At 41.8% G+C, this 22,720-nt stretch overlaps 1 protein-coding gene across 1 annotated transcript; it reads right to left on the reverse strand.

Moving 5' to 3' along the window:
* Nucleotides 1-12,864: 12,864 nt before the first annotated feature.
* FCER1A (Fc epsilon receptor Ia) lies at nt 12,865-18,026 on the reverse strand. The gene is made up of 5 exons (XM_054562846.1): nt 17,972-18,026; nt 17,553-17,573; nt 16,330-16,584; nt 14,557-14,814; nt 12,865-13,049 (listed from the first exon to the last, which is right to left on the reverse strand). Exons 1-5 carry the CDS (start codon nt 18,024-18,026, stop codon nt 12,865-12,867), a joined length of 774 nt encoding a protein of 257 aa, XP_054418821.1.
* Between the last annotated feature and the right edge of the window lie 4,694 nt (nt 18,027-22,720).

Genomic DNA, 22,720 nt, shown 5'->3' on the forward strand with positions numbered 1-22,720 from the left:
CCCCCCAACTGCCCCTTATGGAAACCCGGGGACCACCCCACATAAACCCGGACGGGACGATCCAGCCTGGGGAGATAGTCCTCTACTATCAGCCGTTCTCCACAACTGACCTCCTGAACTGGAAGCACCACACACCCTCTTATTCAGAGAAACCCCAGGCCCTCATCGACTTAATAGAGTCAATCATGCAGACTCACAGGCCCACCTCTTACGATTGCCACCAACTCCTCCTCAGCCTGTTCAATGCTGAAGAGAGGAGGAGAATCATGCAAGAGGCCCACAAGTATTTAGAGACTACTGCCCCTATTGGGACCCTAGACCCGGCCCAATACACCAGCACCATGGCCCCAGAGACCCAGCCCAATTGGGACCATAATATGGAGCAAGGGAGAGTAGCACTCGACAGGTACAGGGAGGCACTCCTCCGTGGCATTAAAGCAGGGGCCCGAAAACCAACCAATATGTCGGAGGTAGCCAGCATAACCCAGAAGCCAGACAAGCGTCCTGGCGACTTCCTCGAAAGGCTCTTCGAGGCATATCGCATATACACCCCGTTTAACCCTGAGAGCCCCGAAAACCAGCGGATGATTAACACTGCCTTAGTTTCGCAGTCAGCCCCAGACATCTGCAAAAAGCTCCAGAAACTGGAGGGGTTTGCCGGCATGAACACTAGCCAGCTTATGGAAATTGCTAACAAGGTATTCAATAATAGGGAAGAGGCAGCCGAAAGGGAAGCCCGAAAAGGCTAGAAAAGAAAGCGGCCCTGTTAGCAGCTGCCCTAGGCCACGCCCCCACAGAGCCTAAGAAGGGTGACAAAAAAGGAAAAGGGCATCAAAAGGTGGAGCGGGACCATTGCGCCTACTGCAAAGAGAGAGGACACTGGAAAAGAGAATGCCCAAACTGGAAGAAAAAGGGAGCTGGCCCACTGCCTCCCGAGTTGGCCCCCACCCTCCTCAGTCTGGCCGGCCTAGACTCAGAATGAGAAAGACCATGCTCCCTGAATCTTGGCCCCTGCGAGCCCATGGTCACAGCCACTGTAGGGGGCCAAACCCTCTCCTTTATGGTAGACGCCGGGGCAGAACACTGGGTAGTTACCGTCCTGGTGGCACCACCGTCAGGACGAGAAGTCACCATTGTCGGGGCCACTGGCCAACCTAGTAGCCCAAAGAGCTTCTGTCAAGCTTGGACAGTAGACCTAGGGAGCCACCGAATTAAACATGAGTTCTTGTACCTGCTGGAGTGCCCTATCCCACTACTGGGCCGAGACCTCCTCTCTAAAATAGGGGCATGGATATCTTTCCAGCCATCAGGCAAGGCCTCGCTACAAATAGGAGACCCCAGTTTCCTGGTGGTCGTCCTACCACAAGAGGAAGAGTACCAGCTATATTCAAAGGAGCCGGCCAGCCCAGACGGCTAACCGGGAACTAGGGACAAACTATTGTCAGAGTTCCCCACGTTCTGGGCCGACGACAATCCCCCCTGGACTCGCCCAAAATCAGGCTCCAGTGGTCATTGAACTCAAGCCGGGGGCTAGACCTTGTCACCTGCGGCAGTACCCCATTTCGAAGGAGTCCCACCTAGGAATATCAGAAATTATCCGAAGGCACTTACAGGAGGGCATCTTAGTCCCCCATCAACCAGCATGGAATACACCACTCCTGCCAGTCAAGAAGCCCGATGGTGCAGGGTACCATCCAGTCCAGGACCTAAGAGCAGTGAACGAGGCCATTGTCACTCTGTACCCGGTAGTCCCAAATCCGTACACCCTGCTAAGTGAACTCCCTCCAACTGCTGCCTGGTTTACGTGCCTTGATTTGAAGGATGCCTTCTTCTGCATTCCAGTGGCTCCTGTTAGCCAGCCCATCTTCGCCTTCGAGTGGGAAGACCTGCACACAGCGGTGAAAACACAACTTACCTGGACCCAACTGCCTCAAGGGTTTAAGAACTCCCCAACAACATTCGGTGAGGTGCTAGCCCGGGACCTGCAACGCTTCTCGAAAAGGGAAAGGGCTCTCACCCTTCTCCAGTATGTAGATGACCTCCTCCTAGCCGCCCCTAACCAGAGCCGATGTCTAGAGAGGACAAGAACACTCCTGGGACTGTTAGCTCAGCAAGGATACCGTGTCTCACGGAAGAAAGCACAGATTTGTCAGTAGGAGGTCAAGTACCTCGGGTTCCTGATCTCCCAAGGCAGGAGATCCCTGAACGTAGACAGAAAAGCGGTCATTACCTGCTTCCTGACCCCGGGCAGCCCACGGCAGTTGCGGGAATTCTTGGGGGCTGCCAGCTTCTGGAGAATCTGGATCCCAGGGTTTGCAGCCATAGTGAAGCCACTCTATGAGGCCCTACACAGGCCGGACACCACTCCCCTAACTTGGGGAGGGGAACAGGAGCAGTCCTTCGATGAGATAAAGGACCACCTCGGCAAGGCCCCAGCCCTTGGCCTACCTGACCCCAGCCGGCCCTTTAATCTACATGTTCATGAGAAGAACAAGGTGGCCCTAGGGGTCTTGACCCAAACTGCCAGGGCTTGGCAGCACCCTGTAGTCTACTTATCCAAGCAACTAGATGACATTGCTGCTGGGTGGCCACCTTGCTTAAGAGTAGTCGCGGCCATGGTAGCCCTACTGCAGGAGGCGGACAAACTAACTCTGGGGCAAGAAATAACCCTGTTTGTTCCCCACGGTATCCATGGCCTCCTGGAAGGTCAGGGACACAGGAGGCTGTCAAGCCCCAGGCTGATGCAGTACCAAGGCATTCTCCGAGGGAACCCTCAGATCCAGGTTAAAATGGTAAAGCGAGTAAACCCTGCAAATTTCCTGACCACCGAACTGGGGGACCCAGGCCACTGTTGCCTAGAGGTGACTGAAGAAGTTTACGCCAGCCGACTGGACTTGCGCAACCAGCCATTGCCAAATGTGTGACTTATTTTACAGACGGCAGCAGCTACATGAAAGAAGGGGATTGAGTCCTGGGTATGCAGTAACCACGCTCAATCAGACAGTATAGGCAAAAGTCCTACCCCCTGGATGGTTGGCACAAAGAGCTGAACTTTGGGTCCTGATCAGAGTGCTAGAACTAGCCCCGGGCAAGAAGGTCAACATTTATACTGACTAAATATGCCTACGTCACCCTGCACATCCACAGGGCCATCTACCGGGAACGCGGCCTACTGACAGCAGAAGGGAAGGAAATAAAAAATAAGGCAGAAATCCTCTGCCTCCTAGAAGCAGTCTGGGCTCTGGCCGCAGTGTCCATAATCCACTGCAGAGGCCACTCCAGACCGGACACCATGCCGGCTCGCGGGAACTAAAAGGCGGACCTGGCAGCGAAGGCTGCCACCATAAGCAACAATATGGCAGAAATACAGCCCTTTCTTCTCGGGCCATTGTTGGAAAGTCCTGTTAACCGCCAGGACTATGAGCCAGCAGAGGTAAACTGGGCTCAGCAAGCGGGGGGGGGGGGGGGCGCCAGGAAACTCCCAAGGGAACTTGGAAACTACCTGATGGATGTTTATACATGCCCCAAAGTCAGGCTAGTAATCTAGTAAGGAATTGCCACCATCTGACCCACCTGGGCAGAACCTCTCTAGAAAGGCTGCTTAAGAGATATTTCTACTTCCCCAATCTCTTGGCCCTGTGCTCAACCGTGGCTGCCCAATGCATCACCTGCACGAGGAACAACGCAGCCCCACACCTGGGGGTCCCACCGGGTATCCAGTGCAAAGGAACTCAGCCCTTCGAGGACCTCCAAATAGATTTCACAGAGGTCAAGGCATGCGGAGGGTTTAAATATCTGCTAGTTCCGGTCTGCACCTTTTCAGGGTGGGTAGAGGCCTTCCCCACCAGGACTGAAAAGGCACGGGAAGTAACTCGGGTTCTCCTCAGGGAAATCATACCCAGGTATGGGCTCCTGCTCATGATCAGCAGCGACAACAGGCCGGCATTCATTGCCCAGGTAGTCCAAAAGGTCGCCCGACTCCTACAAATAAATTGGAAACTGCACACTGCATACTGACCTCAAAGCTCGGGCAAAGTGGAACAGATGAATCGGACCCCTAAGGAAACTCTAGCTAAGTTTCACCAGGAGACAAACCTGCCATGGACTGAACTGTTGCCACTAGCCCTGCTACAAGTCAGGAATGCCCCGAACCCCTCAGGATACACCCCCTATGAATTAGTCTTTGGCAGGCCTCCACCAGTAGCTAAGCTAGAAGGACTCCATGACATCAGACAAAGGGGGGAATTGAGTCAGACCCAGTACCTAAAGCGGTTGGTACTTAGATACCTTAGATACCATTTACCAGGCCAAATTAAGCCAGGAACCCCAACCCCGAGGGAGGCCGATGCACTCTTTTCAACCAGGGCAATACGTATGGGTAAAGGATTGGAAAAATAAGCCACTCCAGGCAACCTGGACCGGCCCCCACCTGGTGCTATTAACTACCCCGACTGCCCTTAAAGTTGCAGGCATTGTACTGTGGATCCATTACAGCAGAGCCAAAGCAGCGGCAGACCCAGATAGAAGGAGGACGGCAAGAACTCCAGAGGGCAGCCCCAAGGACCAAGGGCCGAGCGCAACCCCAGAACAGCAACTGGCTGCCACTACCCTGAGACTGTGGAGAGAGGCTGCCACCAGAGGGCAGCCAGGGACATGGACCGTTGTTCCAGCGGACACCTAACCATCATCGATGTCTGCAGTGTCATCCTGGGCATCGGGCTAGCAATGGTACCGCCCTCTGAATGGAGCCCAGTGGAGCAAGTAGCCCTCGGGGTCGTCTACCTTTGCTTATGTTGTATCTTTGGATATCTAGTTTGCTTTGCTTAACCTACTCAGCCTCAGTTACCCTCCCAGTATGTCAGTGTGGGGCCCCCGCTGAACTGATCCCAATAGGCGGGGGAGCAATCCGCTATCCTTTTCCCACCCAGGCCTTCGTCTCTAGCATTGATATGCCCTCAGGCTGCATAAAGTCCAGCTCCATAAAATGTTGCGACTGGAGGGGGCACCAGTACAATACTGGAGTAATGGAAGGCACCTTAGGGTACCAGAGTTGGAAGTGCGAGGTACACGGCACCCCCGGCCGACAAGTCTGCTGGAGAATGTACAGAATGCTTAGTAGCCTAAACCAGGCAGAATTTGAGCAAGAAAGGCTAAAAGCGGTAAACAACCTAAATAATCAGCTTAAGAAGCAGCAGATAGTTTTCTGCATACAGGTCTTTTGTGTCTTTGGTTAAATTTATCCCTACGTACTTTATCTTTTTTCGTGCTTTATCGAATGGTATATTTTTTCTGATTTCTTCTTCTTCTATTGCATTGCTGGTGTACAAAAACGCCTTTGATTTCTGAATGTTGACTTTGCATCCTGCTGTTTTGCCAAATTCACTTATTAGGTTGAGGAGTTTTTTGGTAGAGTCTACAGGGTTCTCTATGTACACTATCATGTCATCTGCAAACAATGATAGTTTTACTTCCTCCTTTCCTATTTGGATGCCTTTTATCTCTTTCTCTTGTCTGACCGCTGTGGCTAGGACTTCCAAACGATGTTGAAAAGAAGTGGTGAGAGTGGACATCCTTGTCGTGTTCCCGATCTTAGTGGGAAAGCTTTCAGTTTTTGCCCGTTGAGTATGATATTAGCTGTAGGTTTTTCATATATGGCCTTTATTACGTTGAGGAATGCCCCATTTATTCCCATTTTGCTGAGTGTTTTGATCATAAATGGGTGCTGTACCTTGTCAAATGCTTTTTCTGCATCTATCGAGATGATCATGTGGTTTTTGTCTTTTCTTTTATTTATGTGATGTATCACGTTTACTGATTTGCATATATTGAACCATCCCTGCATCCCTGGGATGAATCCCACTTGATCGTGGTGGATAATCTTTTGAATGTATTGCTGGATGTGGTTTTCCAATATTTTGTTGAGGATTTTAGCATCTATGTTCATCAGTGAAATTGGCCTGTAGTTTTCTTTCTTTGTAGTGTCTTTATCAGCGATTCCCCTGCTGGGACTATACCCTGAGAACACCAAAACGCCAATACAAAAGAACCTAAGCACCCAATGTTCATAACAGCACAATTTACAATAGCCAAGTGTTGGAAGCAACCTAAATGCCCATTAGTAGTTGATTGGATCAAAAAATTATGGTACATATACACAATGGAATACTATGCAGCAGAAAGAAAAAAAGTACTAAACTTTGTGACAGCATGGATGGAACTGGAGAGCATCATGCTAAGCGAAATAAGCCAGGGGGCGAAAGACAAATACCATATGATCTCACCTATAAGCGGAACCTAACCAACAATGCAAAGATGCAAGGAAAATATGACCAGCAACACTGAAAGGAAAAGAAATCAACAGAGACAAGAGGGAAGGGGGGGGCAGGGAAAGGGAAGGGAAGGGGAAAGTCAAGGAAGATATAGCAAGGACTCATAGACAAAACCAAAGGGGAAGAGCTGAGGGAGGGAAGGAGGGAGGGGGCAAGGGAAAGAGGTGGGGGGGAGGCAGAGACAAATGTATTTAAAAAATAAATAAATTTAAAAAATTTAAAAAAGTAAATAAATTAAAAAAATAAAGAACAAAATAATATAACAAAAAAAAAAAAAAAAGCAGCAGCAGATAGACTATAAGCAAATTAACCTTACTGCCTTCCAGGAAGCAACCAACCAGTTAAGGCCAGAAGTCCAAGTCTGGCAAATGATACAGACCTTATATACCGGTTACCACAATTCTAGCAATCAGACAACTGGGACTGACCCCAAGCCACCGCAGGTCAAAATCAGACAATAACCATAGGGCCAATGGCCACATAAGTATTCCCAGACCCTGGGAAGGCCAATGTCACCTGCCTCCTACCCATCCGAGCTTCCCAGTTAGAGAACCATATGGGGTCCCTTAACTATCAGTTTTGTACCCATAACATGAGTCTCCCTAACAATAGTTCCTTCTGCCCTGAGCCAGGGGTATTCCTCCTCTGTGGGGCTACCATGTACAAGTGCCTCCCTATGAACTATGCAGGAGTCTGCACCCAGGTATTTCTAGCCCCTAGCATAAGCATAAGGCCCCCACAAGAAATAGCAAAATCCCTCCAGGAGACTCCCAGAAAGGCAACCCGAGTGCGAAGAGGAGCAATGGTAGGGGCTGTAGCAGGGGTGGGCATCGCCTTAGGAGTAGGTACTGGAGTTGCAGGACTTGGGTTATCTGCCTCCACCTACTACAAGCTCTCTGCCCAGCTCAGCGAGGATATGGAGAAGGCAGCAGACTCCCTAACAACCCTGCAATGGCAAATTACATCCCTTGCTGAAGTAACCCTGCAAAATTGAAGGACAATAGATCTCCTTACAGCTGAAAAAGGGGGGGCCTGTGTGTTCCTTGGGGAGGAATGTTGTTATTTTATTGACAAAACAGGAATAGTAAAGGAGAAGGTAGAAGAAATAAGGGAAGGCATCAAACGCCGCAAGGAGGAACTAGGGAAATGGAAGTGGGGTATGGATGGTCAAGCCTGGATAGGTTGGTTACTACTGTTCTTAGGGCCCATCCTCATTATTGTACTTGGTTTAAGTCTAGGGCCATACATCTTGCGAACCTTAGTTCGTGTAATAGAGACGACAGTCACCAGACAGACTACTGCAAAAATCCTGGCCCTACAGCACTACCAGTACCAGGCTCTCCAGCGTTCGGATAGCCAGACCTACAGCCAGCCCTATGATGATGCCAAAAGCCACCTGAGTAGCTAATGGCATCAAAGGGGGGAGTGTGGGGGGAAGAAAAACCAAAAATCAGAAAGCCCAATACTACTTAACCAGCTCTGCTCTCGCTTCTGTAAATTGCTAACCACTGCCAGCTGCGATAAGCCCTCAAAGGGCTGACCGTTAACAATCTATTTCTGCATTCTGATCCTTTTCCTGCCCAATGCTGAGGCTTATAAACCCCACCCCAACCCCAGTTTGGGGCTCAGAATTTGGAGACTGCTTCCTCTGAGTCCACGCGTGTGAATAAAGTCTTACTCCGTTCCCTGAATTGTGCTCAACAGTAACCCTGAAAAAGCTTGTAAGAGAGTCATAGAATCTTTTGGGTACTGAACTTGGGATAAGTCCGTGGAAGTCAACAAATCCTCTAAGTGAACATGTTTCATTTTGAAAAAAAAAACAAAAAACAAACAAACAAACAAAAAAAACAACAACAAAAAAAAACCTTTGGCATGTGAAGTCTGACAGGAGATAAAAGATATCTTTGTCTTTGTGTCCAGATTTCTAGAAACGATAGAGCGAGTTCATTTCTGTGAGGATAGCCATAAAACCATTATAGAAACTCTTTTCCTTAGTAGTTCTGCTTAATTGGTTAAATAAATGTTTGATGGCTGGTGTCACACTTTCTTCCATCTGAAGTTGTATCTAGTGGAAGTTACTATATACTACCCTGATTGCTTCCCTTGAGGACCCACATTCATTACTCCAGCTGCTGGGAGTGTCTTGAGCGCACACCTCTCAGCTGAGTCCCTCTTCAGGAATTGCCCTTGCTAAACAGCTGTGTCCTCCAAAGTTGCACCCTCTGCTCAGGGGCAAATGGCCTCTATTGACTTGCTTATTTCAGGGTTTAAAAACTAACCCTGACCTCAATTTAAAGTGATTCGGAAAGGTTTTCCCAGTTCTAGGTTTCTCATTTGTGAGATGGTTTGAAGTTTTTTCTGTGGCTGTGTCCCATTTCAACTATTCCCTTTTCCCAGTTCTGCTTCCTTTACTCTCACACAGATGTTAATACTCAGAGCCCTCCCTAATAAATTTATTGTATTCAAATCTTTGTTTGAGTCTGTTTCCTGGGGATATCATTTTACAACATTTTAGAAACCCATTTCTAGATCATCAATTGGCAAGTTGGAAACCCAACTTTTCAGCCCTGGTATATTCTAATGAAGAAAAGTCAGTAATTCCTATATTTAAATTAAAAAAAATAATTTCATACTATCAATTGAACTATATTTACTGTGGCTCAATTCAGTTAACAGCAGTTCAGTATTATTTTCTTGGAAAACAGTTAAAAATTTAAAATAAAATGGTTTTTCAGAATCCACAAGAAATCATCCCTTTGTCTTTAAAAGTTTGTCCATGAGCAATTTCAATTTTATTGCAGCCTGGTGCCCTTACCTTGCAGTGAGATTGCTAACCACTCAGTGATATTTTTAAAACTGTGAATATAGAAAGACTAAATGTGAGCATATACCATTCCAATTTTCAAGAAGAAAAAAATGTGGATGCTGTAAGTGACATATACAAGCAAACTTGATAGTGATTCTGAGCGCAATTGTAGAGTAAAAAGTTTGTGCTGGGAATGTTGTGAAGATTGATGAAGCTCCAGATGGGGTCTTGGGCTTGGTAAGTAAGTGTCCAGAGCTGAGCAGACAACTTTAGGTAGGAAGATAGTACTACTCTCTGATGTTATCCAGGGATTTTATGCCATTCTCAAAATAAAGTTTTATCTCTGTGTTCAAAGAGATTACCCTGTTGCCCCATTCCTGTTTAGAGTAGAGAGAAAAAGCAGAACTTTAAGATTTCAACTCTCCAATTTACTGACAGGTTGGGCTTTTTGTGTGAGCTTCTACTCCTGAAGTGTGAAGGGATTTTATCTCCATTGACCACCAGTAGGGGCCTATTGACTTCTTTTTTGGAAAAAAAGAAAAGTCTTAACTATTAGAAATTCATGATGATTTGTGGCAGCCAGTTTAGAACAGCAAGTGTGAGAGAGAAAATTTACTATATGGGCTACCCTAAACCAATTTGGTATGAGCTTGGAGGTAATTAAGGGGCCTTAAAGATAAATTATTTCTATTTCAACCATATGTATAACATACATACACCCTCTCTGGCATAGATAGAAAGTTTATATATATATAATGAGAATGGTTTGCATGACATTAATGTAACCTGGCAGCCAAGGAGAGTGCACAAGTGTGAACAATGATGACTTCACTGTACTAATCAGTGGGGACAGTAGATGCCATTGAGTGAGCATATGTACTATGTAGCCATCGCATTCAAAATGACTGAGTGAATAGAGCAATGAATGTGCATAAAATTTTACATTAAGCTTGAACATTACTCCACAGAAACTATTCAGATGATTCAGAAGGTCCACAGCTATGGGTAACTGGTGTTTGGCAGCTTCATTATGACAATGTGCATGCTCATGCATCACGTCTCATGCAGAGGTTTTTCACCCTACAGCTCAGATTTGGTGCCCTGCAACTTCTGACTTTTCACAAAACTAAAATCACCTTTGAAAGAGAAAAGACTTCAGACCATCGATAAGATTTGGGAAAATACAACAGGGCAGCTGATAGTGATTGGGAGAACTGCGAGGTCCTGAAGTACCTTCTTTGAAGGGGACCAAGGCATCATTATCCTATGTACAGTGTTTCTTGTATCTTTTATCTTCTTCAATATTTTTTTTCTCTATTTTTTGTATTACATGGCTGGATAACTTCTTAATAGGCCATATACCATATAATTTATATGATTTATATATTTTTTTTGAAATGCCATATTTTGTGAACCCATGATATACTCAAACCCTAACTTTATGTCCCACATTCTCTATGGAATAGATGTATGAATATCAAGAAGAAATTGGAAGATATAAATATTAGGGATAAATGTAAAACAAACCTGAAATTCAGCTACAAGAAATAGCACAATGAAGGAGATACCAATGTGTGAAGGGTGAAGGGAAAAATATCACACTGAAGCTTCTTGAGGAATGAATTTTGAGCTTTTGTGTATGGATAATTATTAGTTAGGAACTGGGTTCCCAAGAATGAATGACAAAATGTCTGGGCTCAAAGGGATCATAGAGACCACCTCATACAAACCCCTCTTTTTTCAGGGAAGAAATGGAATCTCAGAGACTTTCCTCAACCACAAAGCCAGTCAATAGTAGCTTATACTTCTAGTTTGGTGCTCTATCCATGGTCTTCATAAACTTGGAGTAAGCAAAAATGGAGAGATAAAAGTGAATTGTAATACTCAAGAATTCAGAAAATTCCTTAGAAGATGTAACTTGTGCTGTTCAAGCCTAGACTTTCTACCTTTGTTAAATATCTTTCAATTTTTAATTCTGGGTCATTTGGCTTCAGAAATAAAGTAGTAAGTAACTTGCTCTCTAGCATGATGTGTAGCTAGGTATAGAGCACTGTGAAGTGAGAGATTGTTAATGAATATTCTGCAAGACCATGGTCCAAAGGTCCCTGTAATAGACCTCTATCTTTCCTTAAGAGCAGGGAAAGTAATAAAGGAGACTCTTATAAGGACTTTTCCTGTCCTCTTTTTGCAGGAAAAAAGAATCTCTACTCATCAGGCTTATTTACATGAAGTCAGTTGAGAAATCTGTTCACTGAGAATGTGGTCATTTCTAACCTCAAATGATTTTTTTAAAAAGGGAACAGTATTAAGGAGGTTCATACCAAATAGCTGTATTAAAGAAAAAACTCCAGTAATTTATATTTTGTGGCCCAAAAACATTCTTTGGAGAATATGGGACTTGTCAGTATCATGGATATTTAAAAAGCTCACCCTAGATTCACTTCTTCCTTAGGCTTTTAACTATTCTAAAACATTGGTACACTGTGGACACTCTAATCTTCCGTTGACTGTTGTGAGCTTACGCTTAGTACTGACAACACACTGTTTCTCTTCCCTAATGCTTCCGTACGCCCCTAGTACAACTATTTATAGGTGGAGTTGGGTTGGAGTTGGGGAACAAAGATTGGGTCTCATACATCCTAGAAGTCCTTCTAGCAATTTATAGAGTTCTTTGCAATTTATAGAGAACTTCCAGATACAGGCTCTCACTTAATTTTCAGAAGAACACTTGGAGGTTGACTAGATGACTATTAGTCTTACTTTATGGAGATACAAAAACACTTTCCAAATCACAAACCTAGAAAATAGAAGTCAGGGCTTAGATCCATTTCTCCTCATGTATCCTTTAATCTCTTTCTAATGGATGTCTTTATAAGAGGCTGAGACTTAGCTTCTCATTTATTCCATGAAAGAATCCTGGGCCTCCAAAGAATGTTGCAAAGACATAAGATGAAAGAGAAATCAACAAAGCAAGTGCCTAAATTCTTTGTTTGCAATTTATTCAGTTCTGGACTGTTTTCAGAGTGGAGAATTCTGATTATCACTATTTACTAGAATCTCTCCAAGATGCTTAGTTTAGGTGCTATAAGAGGGTATTCAAGATATAATTTTGGGAGGTTTTAGAGAGATAAAACAATCAGAAGGAATCTTTAGACTGAGCTGCATCCTCAGAGTTCTATGGCTCAGGACAACTCCAGGGCCTGCCAAGACCTAGAAGCTTGTGCATGGTAAGTTGAAGAGAGAACATAAACATGATCAACCTCATTAACATTCCATATGTCTTCTCATTCCTAGCTCATATTTACAATGGTCTAGGCACAACACGTCTAATCTAAAACTTCATAGTTTTTTTTTTTTTTACTTTATCGTCAAAACCAAAAAAAAAAAAAAAAAAAAAAAAAGGAGAGGGGGAAGGACAAGCCTAAAATACCTGAAAGGATCATGTCATATAGTTTCATAATTCTTTTATTCAAATTGTACTCCTCCTTCACAGACAAATAAATAAATGAATAAATATATGTATGAATGAATCTATACATTATTTTATTTAACTGATGTTTATTAAGCACTTACAATTTCATGCAACTTAACCAGTTTCAGTTGGCTTACTGAACAGTTCAGTTGAACACAGATGTTTCTATGTACACTGTGAATTGTGTTTGACAATTGAGAGGCAATTGCTGATACCAGAAAGAAATTGCTTTTGCAAATGTTCCTTGAGCAATGACATCAGTTCTTTGTAGAGGTTGGCTTAGGATGTGGGTCCAAAAGTTTGTTGCCTTTCCTGGTCCTCATAATCTTCAAGGTAAATTTAAATTGCTGCTGGGTTGAGATAAATAACCCTGTGTCCACAGCAAACATAATCACCACCAAAAATGGGATATGAAATTGTAGCCAGTGAGGTGTGGTGGAATCTAGATGGAACAAGAAACATAACTCACTAAAAATTGAACAATAAGGTTCAGGGTCTCTTTTTCCCTAAAAGAAGGGTCCAGCATGGTCTATCAAATTCTAGCATGATATTTCATTCAGGTGCCAAGAGGAAACACTCCTGAGTTTGGGTTTGTTATATTGTGCTCCCTAGAGCCTTAGAGAGTGCTGACTATCTCTCCATAGCCTTTGTCTAACAGTTTCTCTAACCAATATACCCAAAGGGGAAGGTAATAGGAAAGACAACTCCTTTCTTGGAGCTGACAATACCAATGTCCAATACTATTATTTAGGGTTAGAAAGGAGACAGAGTGAGGGCAGGGGGTCACCAGTGTCTTATTTCTCAATCCACCCATCAATCAATCAATCATCATTATTGCATATCTTTTGGGTAAAATGAAGATATTGGACTAAATCATCTTTAAGTTTCCTTCCAGTTCCACTATGTTACTCTTTTTACAAACTACTGCTTTTTGTGATTGTTTTAGATTATAGAGTCCCAAAATATTACAGCCAGATATTACTTATAGCTCACCTAGACTAGTGACTCTAAACACTGCTTATACATTACCATTACCTGAAAGAGCTTGTAAAAATAATGACTCCAAGGCCTTGTCCAAACCAATTAAATTAGAATTTTTAGGGATGAGATATGAAAATCAATATATATTTTTTTTCATTTCACCAGGTAAGTCTAGTGAAGTCTAGACCAAACCATTTATTTCACAGATAGAGATAATAAAAGCCCAGCAACGACTAAATAGTATTCAGGTCTCAAATTAGCTAACAGAGAACAATCATTAGAGCTTAATTCTGGCTTCTGGTCTCCTGCTTTTGTAGACATTAGTATGAGCCAAGTCTGCAAGGCAAAAAGGCTAATTTCCTTCTTGTAAGGCAAATATTTCAAAGGCTCCCTCTCTTATATGAAGTTTGGAAAAGGAAGACCTTATCATTGGCTGTAGAGGCAGCCCACCTGCCTATTTTCCTCATCAAGCCCTCTTTCTTTTCTCCCAATACACAGGCACATAGCCTATTTATTGACTTGTTGGTTTCCTTTCTCAGGCTTTCAGGCTTAAATAGACTCTCTTAGCTCTTCATAGCCTTTGTTCCTTCAACTTTGAAACCTCCTTCCAATTTAATAAATGTTGTCCCCAGGAGCAGCAGATGATGTTGAGATCAAAACTAATTGCAATCTGTTATGTTCAGGTATTGCTTAACAGTTTATAAAACAATTTCACATATATTACTACATTTAACCTTCATAAGAATTCCATAATGTGAGTATATATTACTATTGTCATTAAATAAATAAAAAATATAAGACAGAGATTGAGAGACATACTGTACCTCAGGCCACCCTATCTGAAATTTAGTAGACTTTCTAAGATATCACAGCTGCTGCCATTTTACAACCTGTTACTATTTCAAGCTGAAATTTCTTTTCTCCCTTCCTCTGTTATGGGTTCCTTTCCTTTATTTTTACTAACTCACCTTTTTTTACTGTAATTTTGAGGGGATCAGAGGTATAGTTTATCTGCCAAAGTATGCCTGTGCAGTAATAGTTGCCACTGTCTCCTATTGTGGCATTGGTAATGGAGATGTTGTGGTTCTCATACCAGTATTTCAGTGCTTTGCCATTCTTGTAGTAAATCACCTTGAAGACATTCCTATTCATCCAGCCGTGGCACCTGATGAGGAAGGACTCACCCTCCAATACCACCTCAGCAGAAGACTGAAGGAGCAGCCAATCTGAAGAGCATTTATTATGTTATTTATTCCACAATAAATGGATAGATGATATAGATAGATTGTAGATAGGTAGGTAGATAATAGACAGATAAAATAAATGAGGTCCCACAATGAGTGTGTTTCAGAAACCACTGTTAATCATTAATATATTTTTTTGGCTCATAAAGTCAATAAAAAACAATGCTTAGAGTGAATTTCTATATTGATAAATCTCTTCTCCTCCAGAAAGGTGAGTTTAGGGTTATAAAATGTATCTGAAATTTTTGCTGAGCCCATACATGGAAGGTCTGAAACCTAGTGTTCCCTTTAGCTCCATTGGTGTTAGTTTTAGCCACTAAGTGGTAAGTAAAGCTATTCTGCCTAGTGTATCTTAACTTAGAATAATGTCTATTTTGTCCTCTCTTATCTCATAGGGACTTTCCAGTTGTATCATTAATCATAGTTAACCCCAAAACTTTCTCAAAACATGTATCACAATTTTATTACATGTAATTATTTATTTAATGTCCTTATCCTCATTTGGCTCTATATTTCAAAAGGTTTGGGGTCATGTCTGTCCCTTACATTATACCTCCAGTTCCTTACACAATACCTAGGAGCTAGTAAGTACTCAACGATTTTTTAAAATAATGAGTGAGTAAAAAATAAAAGTCAGTTTCTATGGCTAATGTCATTTTAAGAATTGCAAAGCATATACCAAAGAAGAATTTTAAATGGAAATATGGCTAGTTTGTGCAAACATATTTTATCTAAGATCAATCCTTAAGGAAATTTCCAAAATTTACTCTAAGAAAATAGAAGAACTATTCTACATTCTTTAATTTGTATTTGGAATTTGCATATGGATGTTAAAACATTTTTTTTATTTGAGATAGAAATACAAAGTTTGTTTATACTTTAAAATATATTTATATTTAAAAAATATAAAGTAAAATATAACAACATCCTAGTCATTCAAATGAATTCATTAGTTTGTTCATTCAACATTTACTAACTAACCCACATATGCCAAAGCAAGCTGCATGAATTATTAGCAGTAGGAAAGTGATAAAGATAAAGCAAACATAAATGTTTTTCTTAAATAAAACTAGAGGATTTGAGAAATGTACACAGATGTCTTTCAAAACGAAGAGTATAACCTAGTATTCAGGTCATTGCACATGGATATTGAAGAACAAATCTTTAAATCGAAACTTTTGATCCTATTTCAGATATGTAGCTCTTTGCAATATTCACACATCCAGCATGCCATTGACTAAATAATATACATATGAACCTATGTATTAAAGACAAAAGAGAGATAACATTGGAAGATAGCTAGAATATTAAAAGAAAGCAGAGGGGCAAGCAGACAGAAGCGGAAGAGATGGGAGAAGAGAGATGGATGAGTCTTAAATGAAAGACCATGAGTCCCACCCTGATACCCTAAGCCTTAGAATAACTTTTCTCCCTATTGTCAGATAGACCATTTTTTTCACATAGGAGAATATATATTTCCATGGACATGGAACTTACCACTGAAAACTTTTAGATACACAGGCTGACTTGGAATGAGATTGTTGTTCTGACATCTGTATTCCCCACTGTTCTGGGATCTGGCATTTACAATGTCCAAACTTGATGTTGTCTCTGCTAACAGAGCATTGTTGTGGGTCCATTTAGTGGAGTTAACTTCAAGGGAATTGTTCCCATTACATGTAAGGGTCACATTCTCTCCTCTAAATATTCTATTCCATGGGGGATTCAAGGACACCATAGATTTCCAGGTGACTGAGAAGATCAAATTGCAAAAAGAGATATATAGAGAAAAAAATCATTGAAAATTAATTGTCTAGGCTTCAAAGTACAGACATACCAATAGTACATTGATGGTCAATCTACTCTTTATTGTTGTTGATTAGACTTTATCCTGATTCACAGAATTTAAAAAAGGAGGCAATACTACTGTGGTCCCAAGAGAGCTCCCAACCTAGGGAGAAAGGCAGGACAAAATTGCAGGATATTTAAAAAACAGACCTACAAAAAATTTAGTAGCTGGTATAGAATAATTCATTTTAATTCTATTGATTTTAATTTCAGAATTTGTAAGTGAGGGCTGCAATCTCTTTTCAGGCAGAGAAAATGTCATGTTTAACCATAGGTCAGCTCAATGGCTGGTATGTTGAACAAATGAATAATGGATACATAACTGTGTTCTGAGTGTATATGCAGCAAAAATATATGTCATTTCTGAGGGTAATGAGGAACATAAAGAAGATTAATCCTATAAGGCTTCCAAGAACTGAGGTGTGAAGCTAAGGAAGTAGCAGGGGGTGATGAAAGAAAACCAGACTTGGATCCAAGGGACTTATGTTACAATCCAGTCCTATGTTTGCTGTGTAACCTCCAGAAAACCACTGAATTTGTGTTTAAGCATCCTCAATTATAAAACAGCAACATTAAAAATGATAATGTAAGAATTGAATGAGATTATGTAATAGTGCCTGGAAAAGAAGCTGAGACATTCAAATGTTCAACAGTTACAGTTGGCATAAAAACAAAAGGTGGTGACTTGAAAGAATGAATTGGTACATGAGAAACTCTTCAATGGGAGAAAAGAAAGACAAGGCAAGGTAGAAATAGAGGCAGGTTGAACAAGGAGGAGCAGATTAATAATCATTAAAAAACAAATAATCACTAAAAATAAACATGCTGTAATAAAGGGAAACAATACAGGGAGGCAAGGACAGAGGACTCACCTGCTGACATGCCATCTGGAGCTGCAAAATTTCAGAGAGGATAAGTTAGTGTCTATCCCCAGCCTTCTGAGACTTCTGAGCAATGGAATCTAGGAATTTTAAGAGTCAACCAACTTCTCAGGAATTCAATACAAGGAGAAAAGGAGATTCTTTCTTTCCTCTATGCTCTTTCCCTTGCCCTCTGGGAGATGCCAGAGCTCTTGCAAGAAACCAGGTTTTCAATCTGGCTTCTTGCTTAGGTGTTGCTCAGCTAGCTTTCCTCTGCTCTCCAGTTTGTCCCCACTGCAGAATCCCTACGAAATGTCCTGTGTTTTGTGCATGGCCTAGAAGAAGTCATCACTAAAACTGTTATCCTCACCCCAGCTGTCCCCTAGATCCATTTTGGCCACTCCAAGAAGGGTGACTGAACCTCTACTTACAGAAGAGCAACAGAGTTATCCACAGCAGGGCAGGGCCTCCCATGCAAGTAGGCATCTCCTCTGTGACCTCCAGGTACAGACTGAGCTAAAGGAGTCTAGGGCCTTAAAATAGACTTAAAACCAAAAAGGAGAAGGAAATGTTTTCTGTGTCATATCTGGTTAACTCATCAGCGGTGCCTGCATTTGCTTCCTTCTCTAGAGATAATATTCAATGTGGTGCTTAACTGGGCAATTTTTTATATACCTTCTTACTCTCCATCCCATTTCCTTAGACACACTTGGGATCTGGTGGGACAGAGGCACAAGGCTGGGCACACAGTCACAGGAATTTCTTTCTTTTTTAAAATTTATTTATTTCTTTTTTAAAAGTTTTCAAATACATTTGTCTCCATTTACCTGCCATCACTTTCCCCTGCCCCACCCATCCCCAACTTCCCCCTTCAGTCCTTCTACACCTTGGCTTCATCTATGTGTCCTTCACACCTGTTCCTTGATCTGACCACTCCCCTTCCCCTTCCCACTACCCCCCTTCCTCCCTCCCTCCCATCCATGTCAGTTTCTTCTTTCTTTCAATGCTGCTGGTCATATTTTTCTTGCCTGCTTGCTTTTGTGATTAGGTTCCACTTATAGGTGAGATTATATGGTATTTGTCTTTCACTGCCCGGTTTATTTCACTTAGCATAATGCTCTCCAGTTCCATCCATGCCATTGTAAATTGGATAAATGTACAATAGTTTTTTGATCCACTCATTTCCTGGTGGGCACTTAGGTTGCTTCCAGGACTTGGCTATTGTAAATTGTGCTGCTATGAACATTGGGGTGCATAAGTTATTTTGAATTGGTGTTTTGGGATTCTTAGGGAATCCTAGCAGTGGAATTGCTGGGTCAAAAGGCAGCTCCATTTTCACTGCGGGAAACAGTTTGGAATTTCCTCAAAAAGCTAAAAAAATAATTTCTTAAACTGTAAATCAACACATTAGAAAAGTGAGATACAGAAAATATTTCATTCATTTCTCACAATAACCCTATGAAGTTACCTTTATTATCTATATTTTACAGATAGGAAAACTGTGGCTTAGAGAGAGTTTAAGCAACTTGTCTTAGGGTACTAAATGGCTAATTTTGGATTCAAAAATTAAAATCTAAACCTAGAGTGTAACTCTGTATCATGGCAATAGACTGTTTATGCATGTCCATGAGTATGGCCAGCGATTGCTAAAATTCTGTTGTGGTTCTCCGGAGCTACTGTTTTGTTTTGTTTTTTTTAAAAAATATTTTATTTATTTATTTTTAGATGGGGAGGGAGAGAGAAAAAGAAGATGAAAAATATCAATATGTGGTTGCCTCTCATGAATCCCCTACTGGGGACCTGGCCTACAACCAAGGCATGTGATCTGACTGGGAATTGAATCTGCTACCCTTTGTTTCACAGTCTAGCACTCAGTCTACTGGGCCACACCAGCCAGGGCTAGGGCTACTGTTATAGCAGGCAGTTAGTTACATATTAACAAAAGGAAAGGACAAAAACAGAACAAGACAAAATAACTAAGTGACAGTTTTATAGTCACTCCAGGCATCTAAGGAGGCAGGAAAGATGCTTTACAGTCACCCCTGAGAGTCTACCTCACTGTTGGGAGGAGGGAGAGATAGTACAGAGGATATTCTTTCATTATGCACATGTGCAGTAAAAGCCAAAGTGGTGACCATAAAGGGGAGGAAGCAAAGCTGGGAAAAAGATTGGATAGGATAAGGACACAGCCCAAGAAATAACAGAGAAAAAATTAGATAGTTTTAGAGAAAAAGCCTGCCTCTTCCCAAACCCAAGGAAATATAATTAAAGCTTAACATGTGAAAGCCACATGGGCCAGAGGGCAATGGCAATGGTGGCCCAGGTGCCATTGAACCTTACCAGCATATGTGCAGATAGGGAATGAGGCACAAGGAAGTTAAGTAACTTGCCCAAGGTCAGACTCAGGTGCCAGGGTAATGCAGCTCTGGGCCTTGTTGACACTCCTGGGCATGGTGGCCCAAGTACTGGCATGCAGCCGAGAAAGTTGGACTTCTCCTGCAACAATACAGAGCTGAACCACCTGGTCATGGATGAAACATTGGGCGTGGTGTACCTGGGGGCTGTGAACATCTACCAGCTGAGTGCAGGGAAAGTGCCTTGTTAGTTCAGCAGCCTTTTCAAGGATGCTCTAATATATCTTGCCACTATTGCTTAAAATCTGCCTACACATGTGTCCCTGAAAATCATTTCCTGTAACATCATGGTAAAACCTATTGCCTCCAGTAACACTACCAACCCTCTTGTTACCTTAATTCCGATAATCCATTAGTCCAAATATCCACAAATTTTCATCTGATTCCCTAATGATGTATTATCTGACCAGCAAATGGAAGATATTTTCAGACATTTCTTTTGTATTGATAGGGGTCACAACAAAAGAAGGCAGATGTTAAATTATAACATATAGGAATATATGCCATATAATTTATTTTATTTTTTCCCAGATTGTGTCCATTTTTGTCTTCTAATATTCCAACATGATAACCCTTTCTCCTTTAAATCTACATCAGTTTCCCCTTCCCTCCAAGACCTCTTTGACTAATTCTTCTGTTTTTTTATTTGTAGATCATAATTGATCACTTTCTTTCAGGATTTTACATTGATGATGATACTGGAGATGATAAGTCCATAAATATATTATGGTTTGTCATTTATGAAGATTTTTTTTAAAAATTTATTTATTTTTTATTTTTTCAAATATATTTGTCTCTGCCTACTCCTCACCACTTTCCTTTGCCCTCTTCCTCCTTCCCTCCCTCAGCTCTTCCCCTTTGGTTTTATCCATGAGTCCTTGCTATATGTTCCTTGACTTTCCCCTTCCATTCCTTTTCCCCATCCCCCCTTCCCTCCTTCCCTCTTGTCTCTGTTGGTTTCTTTCCCTTTCAGTGTCGCTGGTCTTATTTTCCTTGAATCTTTGTATTGTTGGTTAGGTTCCACTTATAGGTGAGATCATATGGTATTTGTCTTTCGCCCCCTGGCTTATTTCGCTTAGCATAATGCTCTCCAGTTCCATCCATGCTGTCGTGAGGTTTAGTAGTCCTTTATTTCTTTCTGCTGCGTAGTATTCCATTGTATATATGTACCATGATTTTTTGGTCCAATCATCTACTGATGGGCATTTAGGTTGCTTCCAACACTTGGCTATTGTAAATTGTGCTGTTATGAACATTGGGTGCATAGGTTCTTTTGTATTGGCGTTTTGGTGTTCTTAGGGTATAGTCCCAGCAGGGGAATCACTGGATCAAAAGGCAGTTCCATTTTCAGCTTTTTGAGGAAATTCCACACTGCTTTCCACAGTGGCTGCCCCAGTCTGCATTCCCACCAGCAGGGTATTAGTGTTCCCTTTTCTCCACAGCCTCGCCAGCACCTGTTGTTTGTTGATCTCTTTATGATGTCCATTCTAACCGGTGTGAGGTGGTACCTCATTGTGATATTCATCTGCATTTCTCTGATGGCTACTGATGCTGAGCATCCTTTCAAATGTCTCTGGGCCCTCTGTATCTCTTCCTTGGAAAAGCATCTGCCCAGGTCCTTTGCCCATTTTTTGATTGGATCGTTTGTCTTCTTGGAGTGGAGTCGAGTGAGTTCTTTATATATCTTGGAGATCAAACCTCTATCTGATGTATCATTAGCGAATATATTTTCCCATATGGTTGGCTCCCTTTTCATTTTGCTGATGTTTCTTTCATGATGCAGAAGCTTCTTATTTTGATGAGGTCCCACTTGTTTATTCTTTCCTTTATGTCCCTTGCTTTAGGAGACATATCAGAGAAAAAATTTCTGCATGGGATATCTGAGAGTTTCCTGCCAATGTTCTCCTCTAGGACTCTTATGGTGTTGTGACTTATATTTAAGTCTTTTATTCATCTTGAGTTTATTTTTATGTATGGTGTCAGCTGATGATCCAATTTCAATTTGTTGCATGTAGCTGTCCAGCTCTCCCAACACCACTTGTTGAAGAGGCTATTATTGCTCCATTTTATGCTTTTGCCCCCTTTGTCAAATATTAGATGCCCATAGAGACCTGGGCTTATTTCTGGGCTTTCTATTCTGTTCCACTGCTCTATGGATCTGTTCTTTTGCCAGTACCAGATTGTTTTGAGTATAGTGGCTTTGTAGTAGAGTTTGATGTTCAGTATTGTGATCCCTCTTACTTTGTTTTTCTTTCTCAAAACTGCTGCAGCTATTCGGGGTCATTTATGGTTCCATATAAATTTTTGAAATGTCTGTTCTATTTCTGTGAAATACGTCATTGGTATCTTAATAGGGATTGCGTTGAATCTATAAATTGCTTTGGGTAGTATGGATGTTTTGATGATATTAATTCTTCCAATCCATGAGCACGGTATATGCTTCCATTGATTTGTGTCTTCCTTAATTTCTTTCTCAATGTTGTATACTTTTCTGCAAACAGGTCTTTTACCTCTTTGGTTAAATTTATTCCTAGGTACTTTATTTTTCTTCTTGCTATATCGAATGGTAATTTTTTTTCTGATTTCTTCTTCTATTTCACTGCTGGTGTACAAAAATTCCTTTGGTTTCTGAATGTTGACTTTGTATCCTGCTCTTTTGCCAAATTCACTTATTAGGTTGAGGAGTTTTTTGGTAGAGTTTACAGGATTCTCTATGTACAGTATCATGTCATCTGCAAACAATGATAGCTTTACTTCCTCCTTTCC

Source organism: Pteronotus mesoamericanus, unplaced genomic scaffold (assembly GCF_021234165.1).
Source record: "Pteronotus mesoamericanus isolate MK-2021 breed Mesoamerican mustached bat unplaced genomic scaffold, CSHL_Meso_final scaffold_705, whole genome shotgun sequence".
NCBI classification, from domain to species: Eukaryota; Metazoa; Chordata; class Mammalia; order Chiroptera; family Mormoopidae; genus Pteronotus; species Pteronotus mesoamericanus.